This window comes from Hyperolius riggenbachi, chromosome 2 (genome assembly GCF_040937935.1).
Source record: "Hyperolius riggenbachi isolate aHypRig1 chromosome 2, aHypRig1.pri, whole genome shotgun sequence".
Classification (NCBI taxonomy): domain Eukaryota; kingdom Metazoa; phylum Chordata; class Amphibia; order Anura; family Hyperoliidae; genus Hyperolius; species Hyperolius riggenbachi.
This window is the reverse complement of record NC_090647.1, coordinates 415,851,236-415,871,323: the sequence shown is the minus strand read 5'-3', so window position 1 is coordinate 415,871,323 and position 20,088 is coordinate 415,851,236. Positions and strand designations below refer to the sequence as shown.

Below are 20,088 nucleotides of genomic sequence, written 5' to 3'. Positions count from 1 at the left end.
TTCTGTATACTGGTTTTGTTATTTCCATTTAAACATTTGTTTTTGAACCCTTGCAAGCTTACCAAAATTACACAATATAATTGTCTTTTAAATATATAGAGACATTGACAAATGTATTATTAACTTTTTAGCTAATTGAAAAAGTGCTTTTACACCTCCTGAAAAGTGATTAAATGAAAAACATTTGTCCCATGTATACCTGAGTGTCCTTGATACAGTATGTCATTAAGTAAAACAGAGCAAGAGTTAAAAAAGAAAAGTATTTCTCATTCTACAGTAATATTCTAAAATGGCCTGGACAGATTTCTTGGAACCCCTTAAAACAATTATAAAGAACTAGTTTGGAGTGATTTTTAAGCTTGGTGTTTTAATTGCACTTCTCCAAGTTCTCCAAGCATGCAATCATTCAGCCTGTTTAAATAGAGCAAAGTCCAATACTGCACAAGCAAAGCAGAGAGCAGCCTGAAGAGAAAAATATAGAAAAGCATTTTAAAGGCAAAGGCTAAAAGATTATCTGCAAGCAGCTTGATGTTCCCGTAACACTTACAAATATTATTTTGAAGTTTAAACTCTCAAAGACTATGAAAGCAACCCCCATAGATGAGGCTGCAAAAGGAAATCATCCCTAGAATAGTGCAAATTAGTGTTGAGCTTATATTACATATAGTCGTAACCTCGAGTCTTGGGGTGGAATAAAGAAGCCAGGAGTGGTAATCCTGAGCCTGAGTTGGGGTAGCCACCGGGAGGTATGCAGCTCCCAGTGCAGCATGGCAGCATCTCAATTCGCCTCCTCAGGGATCCAGATACAGGCAGCCATTCTTCTTCCGGTCCTCGGAGGCTCTGGATCTCTCGTTGAGATCGCCGTTTGTCATTATAGCAACAGATGGCGATCTCACTATAGGGGTACAGCGCCACCCAGAGGACGAAGGGAGAACTGAAGCATTAGATCCAAGAGAGGTGAGTAAGTGCAGGGCTGCCCTAGATCTCACTGCAGTATAATTTTTTTCCTGGTTTTAGGGACTAAAAGCTTATGAAAAAATGGCACTGCTTTTAAACCATAAAATAATTGTACCGCCAGGGAGGTTAATACATGACATACCCATAGTGATTTTTGAGATAAACAGCTGAAAACACTAAATATGTAAAATCAAGAAAACTAGTTTTCTAAAATATTGCAGTGCTTTTTTAAAGACAGTTGACTAGGCATGCTTGAGTAGTAGTGAGCGACTATGGACATTTTTTGTTTTGCTATAATTTTTGCTAAAGTGTCACATTTGAGAATATTCATATGGGTATGAGAAAACACATTTCGCACAGATGAAAATAAGTGTAAAAGTACATGGGCTTGAGAAAACACATTCTTGCTAAATGCATTGAAGTCTATAGGCATGAGAAAACACACTTTCAAGAAACATCTCACACAAAAGATTCCGTCAGCCCATATACAGGCGGTGACATCATGAAGATGGCCCCCGGGGATCCCCTGGTCCCCAGTGACCACATTAGGATTAGGTTTACCGAACCTAACATCTTTTAGGACTAGGGCAGGGAATGCTGCGGTTCCCTAGACCATTCATTCACCGTAAAAGATACAGGTAGTTTATCTTTTATTTAACAATATTTGAAAAACGTACTATTGTAACTTTAAAATCAATTTTTTCAAAAACTGAGATTTTTTTTACTTGTTCGCACTTTTCTCCCTAACATAACTTGGAAATCTGGTGATGACAGCATGTATTTACTATTACCCGTAAAAGTCAACACCATTGACTGCAATGCAAGTTTGTGAGACTGGAAATTTCAGTTGGAGGTTCAAGGATCTTTTTTTTTAGTATTCCAGTAACAATTTTGTTTATTCCACCATTCTTTCTGTTCAATATGGCCTATTCCTTCCTTACCTGTCTCCCATGTCTTTTACTGCCTCTTGCCGGCTGTCATAGAACATAAAGTGACAGTTGATGGAAATTAACATGCGATGAAGTGATTTCTGGAGAGATCTTCAAGGAACAGGTAGCTGTACATTGTGTGCCTATAATATCGAGCTGCAGAGCTAGAACATTTAACAAACGGCAGCGACAGGAGAACTTTAAACTGAATCATTTCAGCTTGAAGAGAACCTGAATGGAGAGTAATATGGAGGCTGCTTATTTATTTCCTTGTAAACAATGCCAGTTGCTTGGCAGTTCTGTTGATCTTCTCGCATATGTAGTGTCTGAGTCAAAACCCTGGAACAAGCATATGGCTAATCCAGTAACACCTGAGTCAGAGTACCTGATCTGCTGCATGCTTGTCCAGGGTCTCTGGCTAAAAGTATTAGAGACACAGGATCAGGAGGACTGCCAGGCAACTGGTATTGTTTAAAAAGAAATAGATATGGCAGCCTCCATGTCCCTCTCACCTCAGGTTCCCTTTAAGTTTAGTTATATAGGGGAACTACAATATAACTCAACCCCCTATTTTTTTTTATAAAAATCAAGCCAAGTTCAGTTGACTTATGGTTGGTTATATAAGATAATAGCATATAATGCCTGTAAGTAAGCAAGTTTTGAAATAATGCTGAATTACATGCAGTAAAATATATTATTTTAAAGGGAATCTGAAGTGAAAATAAACTTATAATATAATGATTTGTATGTGTAGTTCTGCTAAGAAATAAAACATTATTAGCACAGATATGAGTCTCATATTGTTTCCAGTACAGGAAGAGTTAAGAAACTTCAGTTTTTATCTATGCAAAAGATTGTCTTTGAGCGCTGCGACTTTATAAAGTCACGGACAGCACTGTCTTTTGAAGCACTTATCTCAATTGTCTCATTATTTCTTCTTTGTTTATGGTTTTTCTGCAGAGAAAAGTTCAAAGGGTCAGGAGCCTGCTCTATGAAATCATTTAAAATGCTGAGTGCATTGTGGAAACTGCAACTATTAGAGAATGATGCAATGTTATAGAAAAAATATACCTGAAAATAAAAATATGACACTATTTTCTTTGCTACCAATGTTCTATAAATTATTAGTGTTACATAACCAATTCATTATATCATGAGGTTTTTTTTTCACTTCAGTGTCACTTTAAGGTAGATGCACTGTTAATAATACATCATGCCACATATTTAGATATTGTTTACATGCTTTAAACTGTTCTCAATTACCATAAAAATAAAGATTATTTCTTGTTATTAATTTTATTGAAAACTATGGTCATGCTGCTAAACATAAATTCTCCATTCACACTACTCATGGTTGCTGTAATCCATGTTTAATTACAAAAAAAGCATAAATAACAATCCCCAGACATTTTGACTCCAAAGAGGTTAATGAAAAATCACCTCTTCTCAAGAGCCAGGAAAAGATCACCTAAAAGGGGATAATAGTAGATATATGACTGCAACTTTAGCTGCTAAATTAAAGCCGCTCTCTAGAATCTCAAATAATTGCTCTGGGTATTCCTCTCCCACTACAGTGCGTAGAAATAGTGTTTTTGATGTGTGTTTTTTTTCTTTAGAGGAAAGCAGTGGTCATGTGACTGCATCTAGCTCAGAGCCCTCTTTTGGAGGCCTGACACTTTGTTAAAATAGAACTTGGGCATCTCCTGTACCGCAATATGGGAAGGCTTGTGGGCCATATTATTAATCACTTTTTTTCCTTGGTTCTCATTGGGAGAATGGAGCTTGATATTGACTTTACTAGCTTTCCCCCCTGCTTTGCATTGCAGGAATGAGCTTTACAGGCGACACACTGTCACTCTCCCTCCCTTCTGCATTGGCCTGTAAACAGGGGTTGGGTGCCCCAGGTGTTAGACAGCCAAGGGGGCCTCAAGGAAGCCTCAGAGTCCACATTGACCTCAATTCACAAAGGATTGAAGCAACTTTTTTTCTTAAAGGGAACCCAAACAGTAGTTAAAAAAGAAATTGGTACTTACCTGGAGCTTCCTCCAACCCACCGTAGGCTGCGGCTGCGGCTGCGTAGGCCGGCGTCCTCCTGGCTCCTCTCCCGGTCCTGCTGGCGACTTCATTACCGACGACACCTGGGCCGAGTGTTTGCCCAACACTTCCTGAACGGTGATGCTCCACTTCATCATGCCGGCCGCTACGCACCATCATGGCGGCCAGTGCGACAGTCCTGCGCATATGCGGTTTAGAGTTATAAAATTGCGCACATGCAGGACTGCCACACTGGCCGCCGTGATGACGCGTAGCGGCCTGCGTAATGACGCAGAGTGTCACCGTTCAGGAAGTGTTGGGCCGACATTCGGCCAGGGTGTTGCCGGCAATGAAGTTGCCAACGGGACTGGGAGAGGAGCCAGGAGCTGGACGCCGGGGGACCTCGCGGCCTACAGTGGGCTGGAGGAAGCCCCAGGTAAGTACCAATTCCATTTTATCTACTTTCTGCCTGTAACTGTCAGTAATATAACAATTTTTTAAGGGTTTTTTTCTTACTACATTTTATGTTAATTTTATGTACTAATTGTATACAGCTTGGTCCGTGACCAATCAAATGCAGTAACTGAATCTTGGACCTGTTCCAAGTTAAATAAAATAGACATTACATTTGCATCAGCTCAAAATGATTAACATAGTATTGACCAGCTCTAGTTGATCCACGTTGTCAGTCGAAAGGTTTTAAAAAAGATACATCCAATAAAAAAGAGAGGGGGGGGGGGTCTGTATGTTTGTTAAGGCTTCCTTATCTCCAGTTTTGATGGATGAAATCTGTATGGGTAAGTGTCCATGATAGAAATAAGAGTTCTCAATTGCTTATTGGGGTCTAGTATAAACCTCCACACATAAAGGAAATGTAGAGAGTGCAATTATTGCAGCAGATTGAAAAAGCTGCTAGCAAAAGCAGGTTCATAATTATGGGTGATTTCAATTATCCAGACATTAACTGGGAAATTGAGGCCACTCGCTCTACTAAAAGTGACAGATTTATATCAACACTGCAAGACAATTACTTAACTCAGATGGTAACCAAATTGACCAGAGGAGATGCTCTGCTTGATTTGGTGATTTCAAATAGACCAGACGTTATATCTAATGTGCAAGTTCAAGAACATTTGGGAAATAGTGACCACAATATAGTAACATTTGACCTACTCTACTCAACAGGTTTGTGAACAAGGAGACAACTAAAACTATGAATTTTAAAAAGAGTAACTTTAACAAGCTCAGACTGGTAAACTTGGAGAGTAAATTACAGGGCAAGAACCTCAAAAGTAATTGGCAAACTTTCAAACTTATTCTTAATGACTATTGTAGAATGTACATACAGTGGTGTGAAAAACTATTTGCCCCCTTCCTGATTTCTTATTCTTTTGCATGTTTGTCACACTTAAATGTTTCTGCTCATCAAAAACCGTTAACTATTAGTCAAAGATAACATAATTGAACACAAAATGCAGTTTTAAATGATGGTTTTTATTATTTAGTTAGAAAAAAACTCAAAACCCACATGGCCCTGTGTGAAAAAGAAATTGCCCCCTGAACCTAATAACTGGTTGGGCCACCCTTAGCAGCAATAACTGCAATCAAGTGTTTGCGATAACTTGCAACAAGTCTTTTACAACGCTCTGGAGGAATTTTGGCCCACTCATCTTTGCAGAATTGTTGTAATTCAGCTTTATTTGAGGGTTTTCTAGCATGAACCGCCTTTTTAAGGTCATGCCACAACATCTCAATAGGATTCAGGTCAAGACTTTGACTAGGCCACTCCAAAGTCTTCATTTTGTTTTTCTTCAGCCATTCAGAGGTGGGTTTGCTGGTGTGTTTTGGGTCATTGTCCTGCTGCAGCACCCAAGATCGATTTAGCTTGAGTTGATGAACAGATGGCCGGACATTCCCCTTCAGGATTTTTTGGTAGACAGTAGAATTCATGGTTCCATCTATCACAGCAAGCCTTCCAGGTCCTGAAGCAGCAAAACAACCCCAGATCATCACACTACCACCACCATATTTTACTGTTGGTACAATGTTCTTTTGCTGAAATGCTGTGTTACTTCTACGCTAGATGTAACGGGACACGCACCTTCCAAAAAGTTCAACTTTTGTCTCGTCGGTCCACAAGGTATTTTCCCAAAAGTCTTGGCAATCATTGAAATGTTTTTTTAGCAAAATTGAGACGAGCCTTGATGTTCTTTTTGCTTAAAAGTGGTTTGCGCCTTGGATATCTGCCATGCAGGCCGTTTTTGCCCAGTCTCTTTCTTATGGTGGAGTCGTGAACACTGACCTTAATTGAGGCAAGTGAGGCCTGCAGTTCTTTAGATGTTGTCCTGGGGTCTTTTGTTGCCTCTCGGGTGAGTTTTCTCTGCGCTCTTGGGGTAATTTTGGTCGGCCGGCCACTCCTGGGAAGGTTCATCACTGTTCCATGTTTTTGCCATTTGTGGATAATGGCTCTCACCGTGGTTCGCTGGAGTCCCAAAGCTTTAGATATGGCTTTATAACCTTTACCAGACTGATAGAGCTCAATTACAGTACTTTTGTTCTCATTTGTTCCTGAATTTCTTTGGATCTTGGCATGATGTCTAGCTTTTGAGGTGCTTTTGGTCTACTTCTCTGTGTCAGATAGCTCCTATTTAAGTGATTTCTTGATTGAAACAGGTGTGACAGTAATCAGGCCTGGGTGTGACTACAGAAATTGAACTCAGGTGAGATAAACCACAGTTAAGTTATTTTTTAACAAGAGGGGCAATCACTTTTTCACACAGGGCCATGTAGATTTGGAGGTTTTTTTCTCACTAAATAATAAAAACCATCATTTAAAACTGCATTTTGTGTTCAATTATGTTATCTTTGACTAATAGTTAATGGTTTTTGGTGAGCAGAAACATTTAAGTGTGACAAACATGCAAAAGAATAAGAAATCAGGAAGGGGGCAAATCGTTTTTCACACCACTGTACCTTATGGAAATAAAAATTCTAGATCTAAAAAAAAAAGGGCAGTTTGGATAAATAATACTGTTTTAGACATGATTAAAGTGTAAAAGAAATGCCTTTAGTGCCCTAAAGAATTAGTGGACTGCATCTGCACTAAAGAATTATAGGGAATGTAACAAAAACTGTAAAAAAAAAAGTAATCAGACTTGCAAAACTGGAAGCAGAAAAAAAGTGGCTAGTGATATAAAGTAAAATCCCCAAAAGTTTTAGAAATATATAAACTCTAAAAGAAAGAAGGAAGAGAATAAAGGTTGAGAATATAGGACTTTTACAAGATCAGGTGGGAAACTTGATTGTGGAGGACCGAGCTAAAGCGGAAATGTTAAATGCTTACTTTGCTTCTGTCTTTACCAAGGTGATGCCTTTAGCTCATAATATGGCCCTGGGTTGTTCTCAATCTACCTCATTCAGCATGAATTGCCTAAGGCCCAGTTCACATTAGCGATTCATGCCTAAACTATCAGTTCCAACGGATCCATTGTCTGTTTGAGCTGATCTGTTGCGGACCGGTGTTAATACGTTTTCGGTCCGTTTCAGTTCCGTTTGTATCCGTTTTGCATGCGTTTTGTGTCAGTTTCCGTTTTTAAAGGGGAAGTTCTAAAATTAGCATTAAAGATAAGCTATATATACCCCAGAGTTCTAAATGATCAGTAAATACATGGTCATTGTTGAGGAGAGAGCTTGCTATTTGGACAATGGATCCAATGTATTTCTACAACTTCTGGCTTGGAATAGCCTCTTTTTTTATATTTACCTACTACTATGCGGGACGGAGGCCTGCTATTCGCAGGAGATGGTGGGTGCGCCCTCTACTCCTTCAAAGGCAGAGGAAGGGACAGTTCAAGACACTGTACCAGGACCTGAGACGACACCCAGAAAAATTCTACAGCTACTGCCGGATGTCCATATCCCTGTAAGTATCCATACCTGCCCACCCCAACCCCACTCTCCCCACAACACCTTGCCCCACAGCAAACTCTTTCCAGTTCTAATCATTTATACCTCTTGTCACAGGTTTGATACCCTCCTGGAGATGTTGATGAATGACCTCAAGAAGAAGGATACCCGTTTTCAGAAGGCTGTCACACCAGAGGAACAGCTAATGATCACTCTAAGGTTAGTAACAACAACTCCAACATTTCTTTTAAGCCACAATGAAAAGTTTTATTACAATACCTTGCAACAACTGAAAAATAACAAAGCTTCCAACATGGAAGTGAACACAAAAGTCTTCCAACATGGAAGATAGAAAAAAAATTCAATTTTTAAAAAAACAGAACATAAACTGTGGGCACAGAGTCCCTTTGGCGTTTCCTTTTAAACCTGACCCACAGGGACGGCAACGATGTGCTATAATTTGCAGTTCAGCAGACACACACTGGGTGCAGGTACAATGGGGAACAGAGCCCAACTAGTGCAAAAAACAAGTGCAAGAAAAAAGGACACTATAGTCCATGGGTGAGGGTAGAATGTGGGCACAGAGTCTCTTGGGCGTTGCCTTTTAAACCTGACCCACAGGAAAGGCGACATGCCATGCCAAGGCCAAAGGAACCAGGCTGGTAGCTGGGTTAGCCCGAGCCATGACATGTTGCGGTTCCTAGGGGACAGGTTCTGGAGGCCATGTCCAAGGGGAGGGCTTGAGAAGCACAACTTTCTTTTTCAATTCTACATTACAATTTTGGGTGTAGATGATTGGTCAGGAGTATCCAGGGTACTAATAGTTGAACTGCTAGAACCTGTTCCTAACTGGATGTGCCTTCGATCCTCAAATGCACTACCTCTATACCCTTGGTAGGTTTGGGAAGGGGATTGCCAGGTTGTAAGTGGTCTAAACACTGGCGGTTGGGCCTGAAATGGTGGTTCCATGTGTGCTTTGACAGCCTCTAGAAGGCTGGAGTGGTACGACAGCATACTGCTACTTGGGACTTTGTCCACCAAGGGAAGAAGGGACATGAGGATGTGGTAGGCTGGGTGCCCTTGATGTCTCGCATGAGTTCTGCACTATTTGATGTATCTGCTGCTGCATTTGCGATACTTGGTTGTGGCGCTGCTGTTGGAGTAGGTCAAACTGTGCACGATATTCATCATGCAGCAGTTTCACTTCATCCTGGTAGTGCCTGTACACCACGTCTAGCTCTTTTTGAAGCAACTCGATATGGAGCCAATAGCCCCTCTACCAGCTTGCTTCTGTCTCCATCCTGCATCTGCCTGGTAATGATGGATTCTTGGCTTCTGAGGATACCAAGTAGGTCTGACACTGCACCCGACATCTCTGCCTCAGTCTCCTTTCTTGTGGGCACAGGAGCAGCTCTCCGTCTCCTTGGAGCTGGAGGGGTTTCTGCCTCTGCGGTTTGGACTCTACAGGGCTGGGCAGCACTAGTGGACAGACAGTGTTGGCGCCTGTGGAGTGTCCTGGACAGTGTTGGTTGGGGCAGGGTCAGGGTCCTGAGGAGGGAGGGTCAAGTCCTCAGTTTCAGAATGCCTGGAGTCCACGGAAACCTGCCTACTGGCAGGTGGTGGCGGCAAATAGTCTGTGTCCAGCACAGGGTCATCATCTATGTCATCAAAATTATCTTCGTCACTGTCCCCAATACCAATGACCTCCTGATCCGTGTCGAGGTCCTCATCCTCCTGAAAATTATCTTCAGTCCTGTAGATAATACAAAGGAAAATGTTACCATAATATACCACATGTTGTTGTTCTCATCATATACAGTGTTTTTACCAATGGTAAAAGTAGTTAAACTTACTCTCTAGCCTACACAGAATTTCTCAAGAATGCCAGCTGACGTGCGTAACAATAGGGTGTTCTTTTGGAGAATCCACTTCCACTCCTTTGTTCTTTGTGCTGAATTCTCAGTTCCTTGACATAGGTGTCGCGTACACTGCGCTATTGGGTCTTGTATTTTTCAACTGCAAAAAACAAAAAACAATAACTTTTTTATTTCTCTCCTAGGTTCATGGCAACTGGGAAATTCTATGCATCGCTACACATAACATTCAGAATTGGGAAGAGTATGGTGGCAGGCATCATAGTGAGGACCTCCAAAATTATCTGGAGAAGGCTGAGGGCCACATATATGCCAGTTCCACACACCAGAAAATGGGAGAAGATCTCAGACTGCTTCTGGAAAGAGTGTGGGTTCCCGAATTGTGTAGGTGCGATCGACGGAAAGCACATCAGGATCCAGAAACCATTGAGGAGTGGCAGCCATTACTTCAACTGTAAAAAGTACTTTAGTATTGTCCTAATGGCAGCGGCTGATGCGGACTACAAATTTATATACCAAGACAGGGGCCTCGACCGGAAACAGACAATTTTTAACGCTTGGCTCATCCGCGCTCGCCGAATGGTGGAGTGTACCTTTGGAATCCTGGCGAACAGGTGGAGGATGTTCCACACACCGCTGCTACTGAAGCCAGACAACGCTGTCCACGTTGTCAAAGCAGCATGCATACTCCACAATTTTGTGCGCCAGGAGGAAGTGGACATTCCCAACGTTCCAGAGGTACTCCCACTTCGGCCGATGCGGAGTTACGCGCAAAGGCCAAGAGTAGTCGCTCTTCGAAACAGGGACAGTGTGGCTGATTATTTTATGATACCTGAAGGACAACCATCACATTTTGTTTATTTTGTTCATTGTTTATATTGTTCATTGTTTATTTTGTTCATTGGTTATGTGGTTCATTAGTTTATTTTGTTCTTATTTTTATTTTGTTCATTTTTAATAAAAAAAAAATTATTTACGTTTGTAAATTGTTTGACTGGACGTAATGTCGGTTGTGGGTACACAGAGCATGCATGTCTGAGCCGCAGGCAAGCAGTCGTGTGCCTGGGGCCCAGACACACGTGGTTGGGACACGGGTAGTGGGTGGGACACGGGTACACAGAGAGGATAGCCAGGCAACTGGTATTGCTTAAAATGAAATAAATTTGCAGCATCCATATACATCTCACTTCAGATGCCCTTTAAAGGACACCCGAGGCAAAAATAAACTATAAACGATTGTATCCATCTTCCTCCTCCTAAAAATGACTTTGTAAGATATTCGACAGTTTAATTTATGTTTAAATCTACTTTTTGAGTTTTAACTGTTTTATTGTTTTTGCTCAAGGACACATTCATTGAAGTATGCCAGAGCTAAAAATGTATGAACTATTGACCCTTATTATCTCTTTCCTGCTCTCAGAAGCCATGTTCTGCTAGGAAAGTGTTTTATAGTTGGAATTTCTTATCAGTGAGGGTCACACTGTAGTCACTTCCTATTTGAGCCAGGGCTGAGTCAGCCACTTACATACCTGATATTTAACTCTTTCAGGCAGAGAAAGAAAAAAAGGAACACAGCATAGTCACTTGTGCTAGGCACTGTACATACCCATGTCTATCTCATCATGTCACGTCACCTCGGGTATCCTTTAACCACTTCCCGACCGCCTAACGCACAGGGGCGGCCGGGAAGTGGAGCCCGCAAGGACCAGCTCACTCACATAGGCGGCGGTCCTTGTAAGGGCATGGGCGGAGCGATCGCGTCATCCGTGACGCGATCCTCCGCCCGGGATCGATAACCCGGCATTTTGTCTCCGCTCGCTGGCCACTTAGCAGCGCCGGCGAGCGGAGGAATCCGCACAATTAGCCAATCAGGTAGTATAAGGCACTTTGTTAGGTAAACAAAAAAGTGCCTTATACGTGCTTCCTCCTCGCGGTCTCATTGTTGCAGAGACCACCAGCGAGGAGGAAGCACTTTGTAAGTTTCAACACACACTGCCTTTTTTTGTACCTAGCCCCCCTGATCTCCCACCCCAGGCTTCATACCCCCCCTGATCACCCCAGCAGACCCCTGCCCAGCACCCTTGCACCCCTTTAAAATCCCCCCCCACCTATCACTAACTAGCGACGCTATCCCCTGCGTTAGGTCCCTAACTGCCTCCTAGCCACCCCTGATCCCCCCCCCCTACCTTTAGATCACCCCCACACCCCATCCCAGACTACCCCCCTGTATACTGTATACATCTGTATACAGCTACCTTACCCCCTGATCCCCCTCTGATCACCTGTCTATCACCTGTCCATCACCCCTCAGCACCCCCACCCATCAGAGCAGACCCTAACTGCCCCGCGGGGGTAACCGGTCACTGGCCCAGGCCCTCGATTGCCCTCATACCCCCCTTCTGATTACATCCCCTGCTCTTTGTTTACATCTGTCCTCCCCAGCAATCACTAACTGATCTTTGATCAGTAACCCCCTGTGTCTGCCTCTCATCAGATCAGGACTCAGTCTGCCCCGTGCGGGCTCCTGATCAACCCCCCACCCCCTCAAACCCCCCCCTAATCACCGTCCAAGTGCATTGTATTTGACTGTGCTGTGATTGTATTGATTGTGCTGCGCTTGTATTCGATTGTGCTGCGATTGTATTTGATTGTCCCGTGATCGGCTTCGATTGCCCCGTGATTGTTTGATTGCCTGAGACCCCACTTCCCACCACACCCAACCCCACCCTCCCCCCATCACCTTCCGAGTGCATCAGATTTGATTGTGCTGTGAATGGATTCGATTGTGCTGTAATTGTATTTGATTGTCCCGTGATCGGCTTCGATTGCCCCGTGATTGTTTGATTGCCTGAGACCCCACTTCCCGCCACACCCAACCCCACCCTCCCCCCACCACACCCAACCCCACCCTCCCCCCCACCCAACCCCACCCTCCCCCCCACCCAACCCCACCCTCCCCCCCACCACACCCAACCACCACCTTCCGAGTGCATCAGATTTGCTTGTGCTGTGATTGGAGTCGATTGTGCTGTAATTGTATTTGATTGTCCCGTGATTGTTTGATTGCCTCTGAGACCCCACTTCCCACCAACCCCAATACCTCTCAAATACTCCCGTTTTGCTAGGTAGGTGCTCTTTTTTTTCTGGGTAGTCTCGGAGGAAAACCCCCAAAAAATTTAGCAGTCCACAATGGCAAGAAGAGGGCTTTCCGATGACGAGGTATACAGGTATATGGACCAGTCGGATGAGTTCTTTTGGGAAGAATCATCCGTCGAATCATCCGGGTCCGAATTTGAACCTGTGGAAAGCAGTGGTTCCCTGACCGAAAGTGATGACGAGGCTTTGGTCCCGGCTAGAGCCAGGCGTACCAGACCCCATGTCGTTAGACCGCAGGTGGCGCAGGATCCGCCTCAAGGGCAGCAGGGTGGTGCTAGCGGCCTAGCGCTGATGATAGTTTTCTTGATGAGGCAGGCACCAGCAGCGCAGCATCTCCTGGACTTGGTACCAGTACTTCTGTAGACCCTGGTGAAGTGGTGAGCACCAGCATGGAAGTTGAAACTGGTACGGTGGCAAGTGCAGTAGTACCCCAGTCGCGGCCACCAAGAAGAAGACGGGCCCGTAGTGCCCATAGACTCCCAGAGGTGCTGGCACATCCAGATTGGCAATCCCCTGATTCCGCCGCACCCGTAGTGCCCCCTTTCACCACCCAGTCTGGAGTCCAGGTGGCGACAGCTCATCTAGGAATGGCCCTAGACTTTTTGCAGCTGTTCATCACCAAGGTTCTCTTGGACTTAATTGTGGTTGAGACCAACCGTAAAGCCACACAATTCATCACTGAGCACCCGGAGAGCATCTATGCCCAGCCTTTCCGGTGGAAACCAGTCCAAGTTTCCGACATTAAAATCTTTTTGGCCCTTATCCTTCACTTGGGACTAATGAAACAGAATGTATTGCGGTCGTATTGGTCTACGAACCCAGTACATCATGTTCCCTTGTACCCTGCTGCCATGTCCAGGACACGATTTGAGTCCATCCTGCGCTTCCTGCACTTTAACGACGACGAATGCTGTCATGAAAAGGGCCACCCTGCTTATGACCGGCTCCTCAAAATTCGGCCCCTCATAGACCACCTGTCATCAACATTTGCAGATGCTTATATCCATGAACAGCACATCTGCGTAGACGACTCCCTCTTACGCTTTACCGGGCGCCTTGGCATCAAACAGTACATCCCAAGCAAGCGCGCCCGGTATGGGGTGAAACTGTATAAGCTCTGTGAAAGGGCCACAGGCTATACATGTCGTTTTAGGGTCTATGAGGGAAAAGACTCAAAATTGGAGCCGGTCGGATGCCCTGACTACCTGGGGAGCAGTGGAAAGGTTGTGTGGGACTTGGTGTCACCCTTGTTCCAGAAGGGGTACCATCTTTTTGTGGACAATTATTACACAAGTGTGGCCCTCTTTCAGCACTTAAAGTTAGAAGGAATCCGATGCTGTTGCACTGCGCGGCCTAGTCGCCAGGGCTTCCCCCACTGGCTCGTTACCACCAGACTTGAACGGGGGCAGAGGGCCGCCTTGCGTACTGAAGACCTGCTCGCGGTGAAATGGAGGGACAAGAGGGACGTTTACTTTCTGTCCACCATTCACACAGACACGACAGTCCAAATTCAACGGGCAACTAAGGTCATTGAAAAGCCCCTTGTCGTCCACGAATATAATGTCAACATGGGAGGGGTGGACTTCAATGACCAGAGGTTAGCGCCCTATTTAATTACCCGGAAAACAAGACGCTGGTATAAGAAAGTGTCTTTTTATCTGATTCAATTGGCAGTTTATAACAGCTTTGTTCTCTACAGTAAGGCTGGGAGAACTGGATCTTTCCTCCAATTTCAGGAACAGATCATTCTGGACATCCTGTATCCAGGAGGTGCCAGCCCCCCCCCCCCCCCCCCCCAGATGCAACTAGCCGACTGCATGGAAGGCATTACGCCTATCAGCTTCCGTGTGCCCCAGGTCAACGCATCCGAAGAAAAGTTGCCGTGTCTGCAGCAGGGCTGGAACAAGGACTGACACCGTTTATTATTGTCCCCGCTGTCCTGACCAGCCTGGCCTATGCGTAGGGCAGTGTTTTGAGAGGTACCACGAGCAGGTACACTATTAGAACCTAGGGAACTCCAGACACAGGAGTAGGCACACACTCAGTGGTCTTTCGCACATTGTCGCAGGGAGAGGAGAGGTAAGCTTGAAAACCAAACGGGTAAGCATAAAAGTTGGAAGAAGGATCGGTTTCCATGCTCGATATTGCTGATCTGTCCTGGGTTGGCGATATAAGACGGCATGTTTGAATTTCCCTTGAGTGTGGACACCCCCGGTTTATATGTGATTTGGGCCTATGATGATGCTTTAATGCCACACAGAGTCATCTCTATTGGCAGGCATATTGCTGTATCCTACAGGCATAATGCTGTATACTAAAGTTCTGAGGCCCAGTCACATAAGTTGGTGGCTCACCCTGAGTGCAGGGTGGCACGGGGTGTCTCTCTCCTGAGGTTATCACTGCCATTGATGTGGAGGAAGATCTGCCATTGATGTGGAGCAAGGTATGTTTGCCGTTCATTTTTCCTTTCAGCCCAGAGTGCATTACCCGTATACCCAATATAAGGAGTATAGCAGAAACTCCTAATACTGTCCATACATGTAATGATTGCAGAGACCCTAAAATTCCAAGACAGACTTCACAAATGACCCCATTTTGGAAAGAGGACACCCTAAAGTATTATGTGAGGTGCACGGTGAGTTCATAAAAGATTTTAGTTTTTGTCACAAGTTAGCAGAATTTTTTTTTTATTTTATTTTTTAACAAAGTGTCATTTTCCGTTTACTTGTGACAAAAAATAAAATTTTCAATGACCTCACCATTACCCTCATGGAATACCTTGTTGTGTATTCTTTCCAAAATGGGGTCATTTGTGGGGGTTTGTTAACTGTCCTGGCAAGTGGGCGGGGTGCTAAATTTTGAGCACCCCTGTAAAGCCTAAAGGTACTCATTAGACTTTGGGCCCATTAGCGTACTTGGGGTGTAAAAAAGTGCCACACATGTGGTATCGCCGTACTCGGGAGAAGTAGTATAATGTGTTTTGGGGTGTATTTTTACACATACCCATGCTGGGTGGGAGAAATACCTCTGTAAATGACAATCTTTTGATTTTTTTACACACAGTTGTCCATTTACAGAGTTATTTCTCCCACCCAGCATGGGTATGTGTAAAAATACACCCCAAAACACATTGTACTACTTCTCCCGAGTACGGCGATACCACATGTGTGGCACTTTTTTTGCACCCTAACTGCGCTAAAGAGCCCAAAGTCCAATGAGTACCTTTAGGCTGCTTAAACACCAAGACGTTACGTTAGCGCCTGTAACGCTCCCCCAACGCACAGCAATGTAACACAAGTGGGCTGTTCACACAGCCCACGTTGCGTTACATGTAACGCTGCACGTTCTGTGCAAAGTGCAGCATGCTACGGCGTTGGAACGGCTATAGCCGCGTTAGACTGTTTGCATATGCGCAGTGGGGGGGGGGCGGGGGGGGGGCGGAGAGGAGGCGGGGAGAGCCAGCTACAGTAGCCGCGCACATGGCTACTTAATATTCACTGCACTGGCGGGCGCTGATTGGCCGGCGGGACCATGTGATGCGGAGTGTCTCGCTCCGCATCACGTGGTCCCGCTGGCCAATCAGCGCCACTCTGGGAGACATTATAGGACTCGAGCCGCCTAACGCGGCTCACTCTACCGTCGGCTCTTGCAGCACCATACGTTGTGTTAGGTGCACGTTATGCGACCTTAACGTGCCACCTAATGCAACGTCTTGGTGTGCAAGAAGCCTTAGGATCTCACAGGTCATTTTGCGGAATTTGATTTCTAGACTACTCCTCACGGTTTAGGGCCCCTAAAATGCCAGGGCAGTATAGGAACCCCACAAATGATCCCATTTTAGAAAGAAGACACCCCAAGGTATTCAGTTAGGAGTATGGTGAGTTCATAGAAGATTTTATTTTTTGTCACAAGTTAGTGGAAATTGATTTTTATTGTTTTTTTTCACAAAGTGTCATTTTCCGCTAACTTGTGACAAAAAATAAAATCTTCTATGAACTCACCATACTACTAACGGAATACCTTGGGGTGTCTTCTTTCTAAAATGGGGTCATTTGTGGGGTTCCTATACTGCCCTGGCATTTTAGGGGCCCTAAACCGTGAGGAGTAGTCTGGAAATCAAATTCCGCAAAATGACCTGTGAAATCCTAAAGGTACTCCTTGGACTTTGGGCCCCTTAGCGTACTTGGGGTGTAAAAAAGTGCCACACATGTGGTACCGCCGTACTTGGGAGAAGTAGTATAATGTGTTTTGGGGTGTATTTTTACACATACCCATGCTGGGTGGGAGAAATAACTCTGTAAATGGACAATTGTGTGTAAAAAAAATTAACAAATTGTCATTTACAGAGATATTTCTCCCACCCAGCATGGGTATGTGTAAAAATACACCCCAAAACACATTATACTACTTCTACTGAGTACGGCAATACCTCATGTGTGGCACTTTTTTGCAGCCTAAGTGCGCTAAGGGGTCCAAAGTCCAATGAGCACCTTTAGGCTTTACAGGGGTGCTTACAATTTAGCACCCCCCAAAATGTCAGGAAAGTAAACACACCCCACAAATGACCCCATTTTGGAAAGTAGACACTTCAAGGTATTCAGAGAGGGGCATGGTGAGTCCGTGGCAGATTTCATTTTTTTTTTTTGTCGCAAGTTAGAAGAAATGGAAACTTTTTTTTTTGTCACAAAGTGTCATTTTCCGCTTACTTGTGACAAAAAAATAATGTTTTCTATGAACTCACTATGCCTCTCAGTGAATACTTTGGGATGTCTTCTTTCCAAAATGGGGTCATTTGGGGGGTATTTATACTATCCTGGAATTCTAGCCCCTCATGAAACATGACAGGGGGTCAGAAAAGTCATAGATGCTTGAAAATGGGAAAATTCACTTTTTGCACCATAGTTTGTAAACGCTATAACTTTTACCCAAACCAATAAATATACACTGAATGGTTTTTTTTTTTATATCAAAAACATGTTTGTCCACATTTTTCGCGCTGCATGTATACAGAAATTTTACTTTATTTGAAAAATGTCAGCACAGAAAGTTAAAAAAATCATTTTTTTGCCAAAATTCATGTCTTTTTTGATGAATATAATAAAAAGTAAAAATCGCAGGAGCAATCAAATAGCACCAAAAGAAAGCTTTATTAGTGACAAGAAAAGGAGCCAAAATTCATTTAGGTGGTAGGTTGTATGAGCAAGTAATAAACCATGAAAGCTGCAGTGGTCTGAATGGAAAAAAAGTGGCTGGTCCTTAAGGGGTGTAAAGCCCACGGTCCTCAAGTGGTTAAGACCACTTGCCAGATTTCTGGAAAGGCCACAAAGGCCCAGGCCTTGGGCTGCTACATCCCAAGGTGGTACCTGAAAATGAAAGAAGGGTTTCTACATATAAAAGAGGAGGCTCAAAGGGGCACTATGGCGAAAAATTGTAAAATTTAAAATATGTGCAAACATAAACAAATAGGAAGTACTTTTTTTCCAGAGTAAAATGTGCCATAAATTACTTTTCTCCTATATTGCTGTCACTTACAGTAGGTAGTAGAAATCTGACAGAAGTGACAGGTTTTTGACTAGTCCATCTCTTCATAGGGGATTCTCAGCAAGGCTTTTATTCTTAATAAAGAGATTACCTATAAAGGATTTAAACAATGATGCAGGCCAGCTTCCCCGCTCACTACACAGTGAATGGCAGTTGCTCTGTCCAACTGCCAAAAAAACCTAAGTGCTTTTGAAAATAAATATATCCCTGAGAATCCCCTATACAGAGATGGACTAGTCCAAAACCTGTCGCTTCTGTCAGATTTCTACTACCTACTGTAAGTGACAGCAATACAGGAGAAAAGTAATTTATGGCCCATTTTACTCTGGAAAAAAAGTACTTCTTATTTGATTATGTTTGCACATAAGATTAAAGTGCAGCAGCGCATCCACTTATTCCGTTCAGTGTTGTCGCTTGTTCAAACACCTATATGGGAGAGAGAGACATATGCACATAGCGCATGATCCTTCATGCACAAGTACACCCTGTGTATAAAACCACACTGTGCAGGGGATTACTGTCACCACATGCAGGCTGGGGGTCACACTCCCCCCTTCGTTTCCCTGCTCACCAAATAAAGACTTGAAAACAAGCACATCAACAATCACCGTCGGCTTGCTCTAAAAAATATAAAGAAATCCGCCTCCACATAGCGTAAAACCTTCTTTAATGCAGTTAAAACCCTAATACATATATGCGTACCAAAAATTAAAAGTAGTAAGGCATATCTCATACACCAGCATACCGCTCTCCAGGCTTCCTCCCTGTTACGCCTAGGCGTAAGACTATATTTTTGCCTATTGTTCATGTATACTTTGTGAGGTTTAGTTAATGCAAACACTGTGTTATGTTCAACTTCAGCCTCTAAATCTATTTTTGTGTGTAATATGTAGATTTTTATGTTCTAGAATTTACAATGCCTTAAACCCAAGCCAGCCTGCATTCACATTAACGTTACTGCATGTGATGAGTGCACCATTGCATGGATTCGCAAATGCATTTGTTTTTGGATTAGATAAGGAAACTTGGAGCCAGATGACAATCACATCACTGAAGGTATGTTAACATTTGCTGTGTTTCTAAAAGTTCTGTTTTTGTACCCTAGTAAAATCTGTTAGAGTGTTGCTATTTAGAATTGGCACAAAACAATAATGAATCTCTGTGGACGTATGTCCTAGCAGTAAAAAACCACATATATCCAGACACATCACCTCTAGTTAGGGAGCTAACATAATGTATCCATGCGCACCATGCACATACACCAGCATAAGCTGTGTTCATCATGCTAACAAAAAACACAGACAGGGGAGGAGGGAGTGCACTGGATTAAAACCCTGGCCACAAGGGTCAGTAACAAGAAAAAAACACATATAGGCCTCATTCACACATAAAAACGCGAATGCAAGTGTTTTCGGTTTTTGTGGGCTTCCCCTCCCAGCACTCCACTGCACAATGCGTTTCTGGTAAAGGCGCTTTTCTAAGCGCTTTTCCAGTGCGGTTTTGTAATTCACTCCCTGACGCAAGTCAGGAAGTGAACTCATTGACCCGGAAAATAATAAATATAATGTATTTATTCTTAAAAACGCGAATGCAATCGCTGCACAAAGTGATTTTGTGAGCATTGGCGGTTTTCCTATACCTTCCATTGAGGCAAAATCGCCCCAAAAATAGTACAGGCACCGCTTTGCTCA

The 20,088-nt window shown here is 43.6% G+C and overlaps 1 protein-coding gene across 6 annotated transcripts in view; it reads left to right on the top strand.

Moving 5' to 3' along the window:
• LOC137546880 (cyclic AMP receptor-like protein A) overlaps nucleotides 1–20,088 on the top strand; it is an 836,868-nt gene that overhangs the window by 779,150 nt on the left and 37,630 nt on the right. For 4 of the 6 annotated variants that reach the window (XM_068269866.1, XM_068269868.1, XM_068269871.1 and 1 more), the window contains one exon: nucleotides 19,291–19,453. In XM_068269866.1, coding sequence (XP_068125967.1) covers nucleotides 19,291–19,453 — 163 coding nt within the window. Of the gene's footprint in view, nucleotides 1–2,846; nucleotides 3,025–19,290; nucleotides 19,454–20,088 lie in introns of those variants that run through there. The other 2 variants (XM_068269867.1, XM_068269873.1) reach the window with 2 other exon arrangements.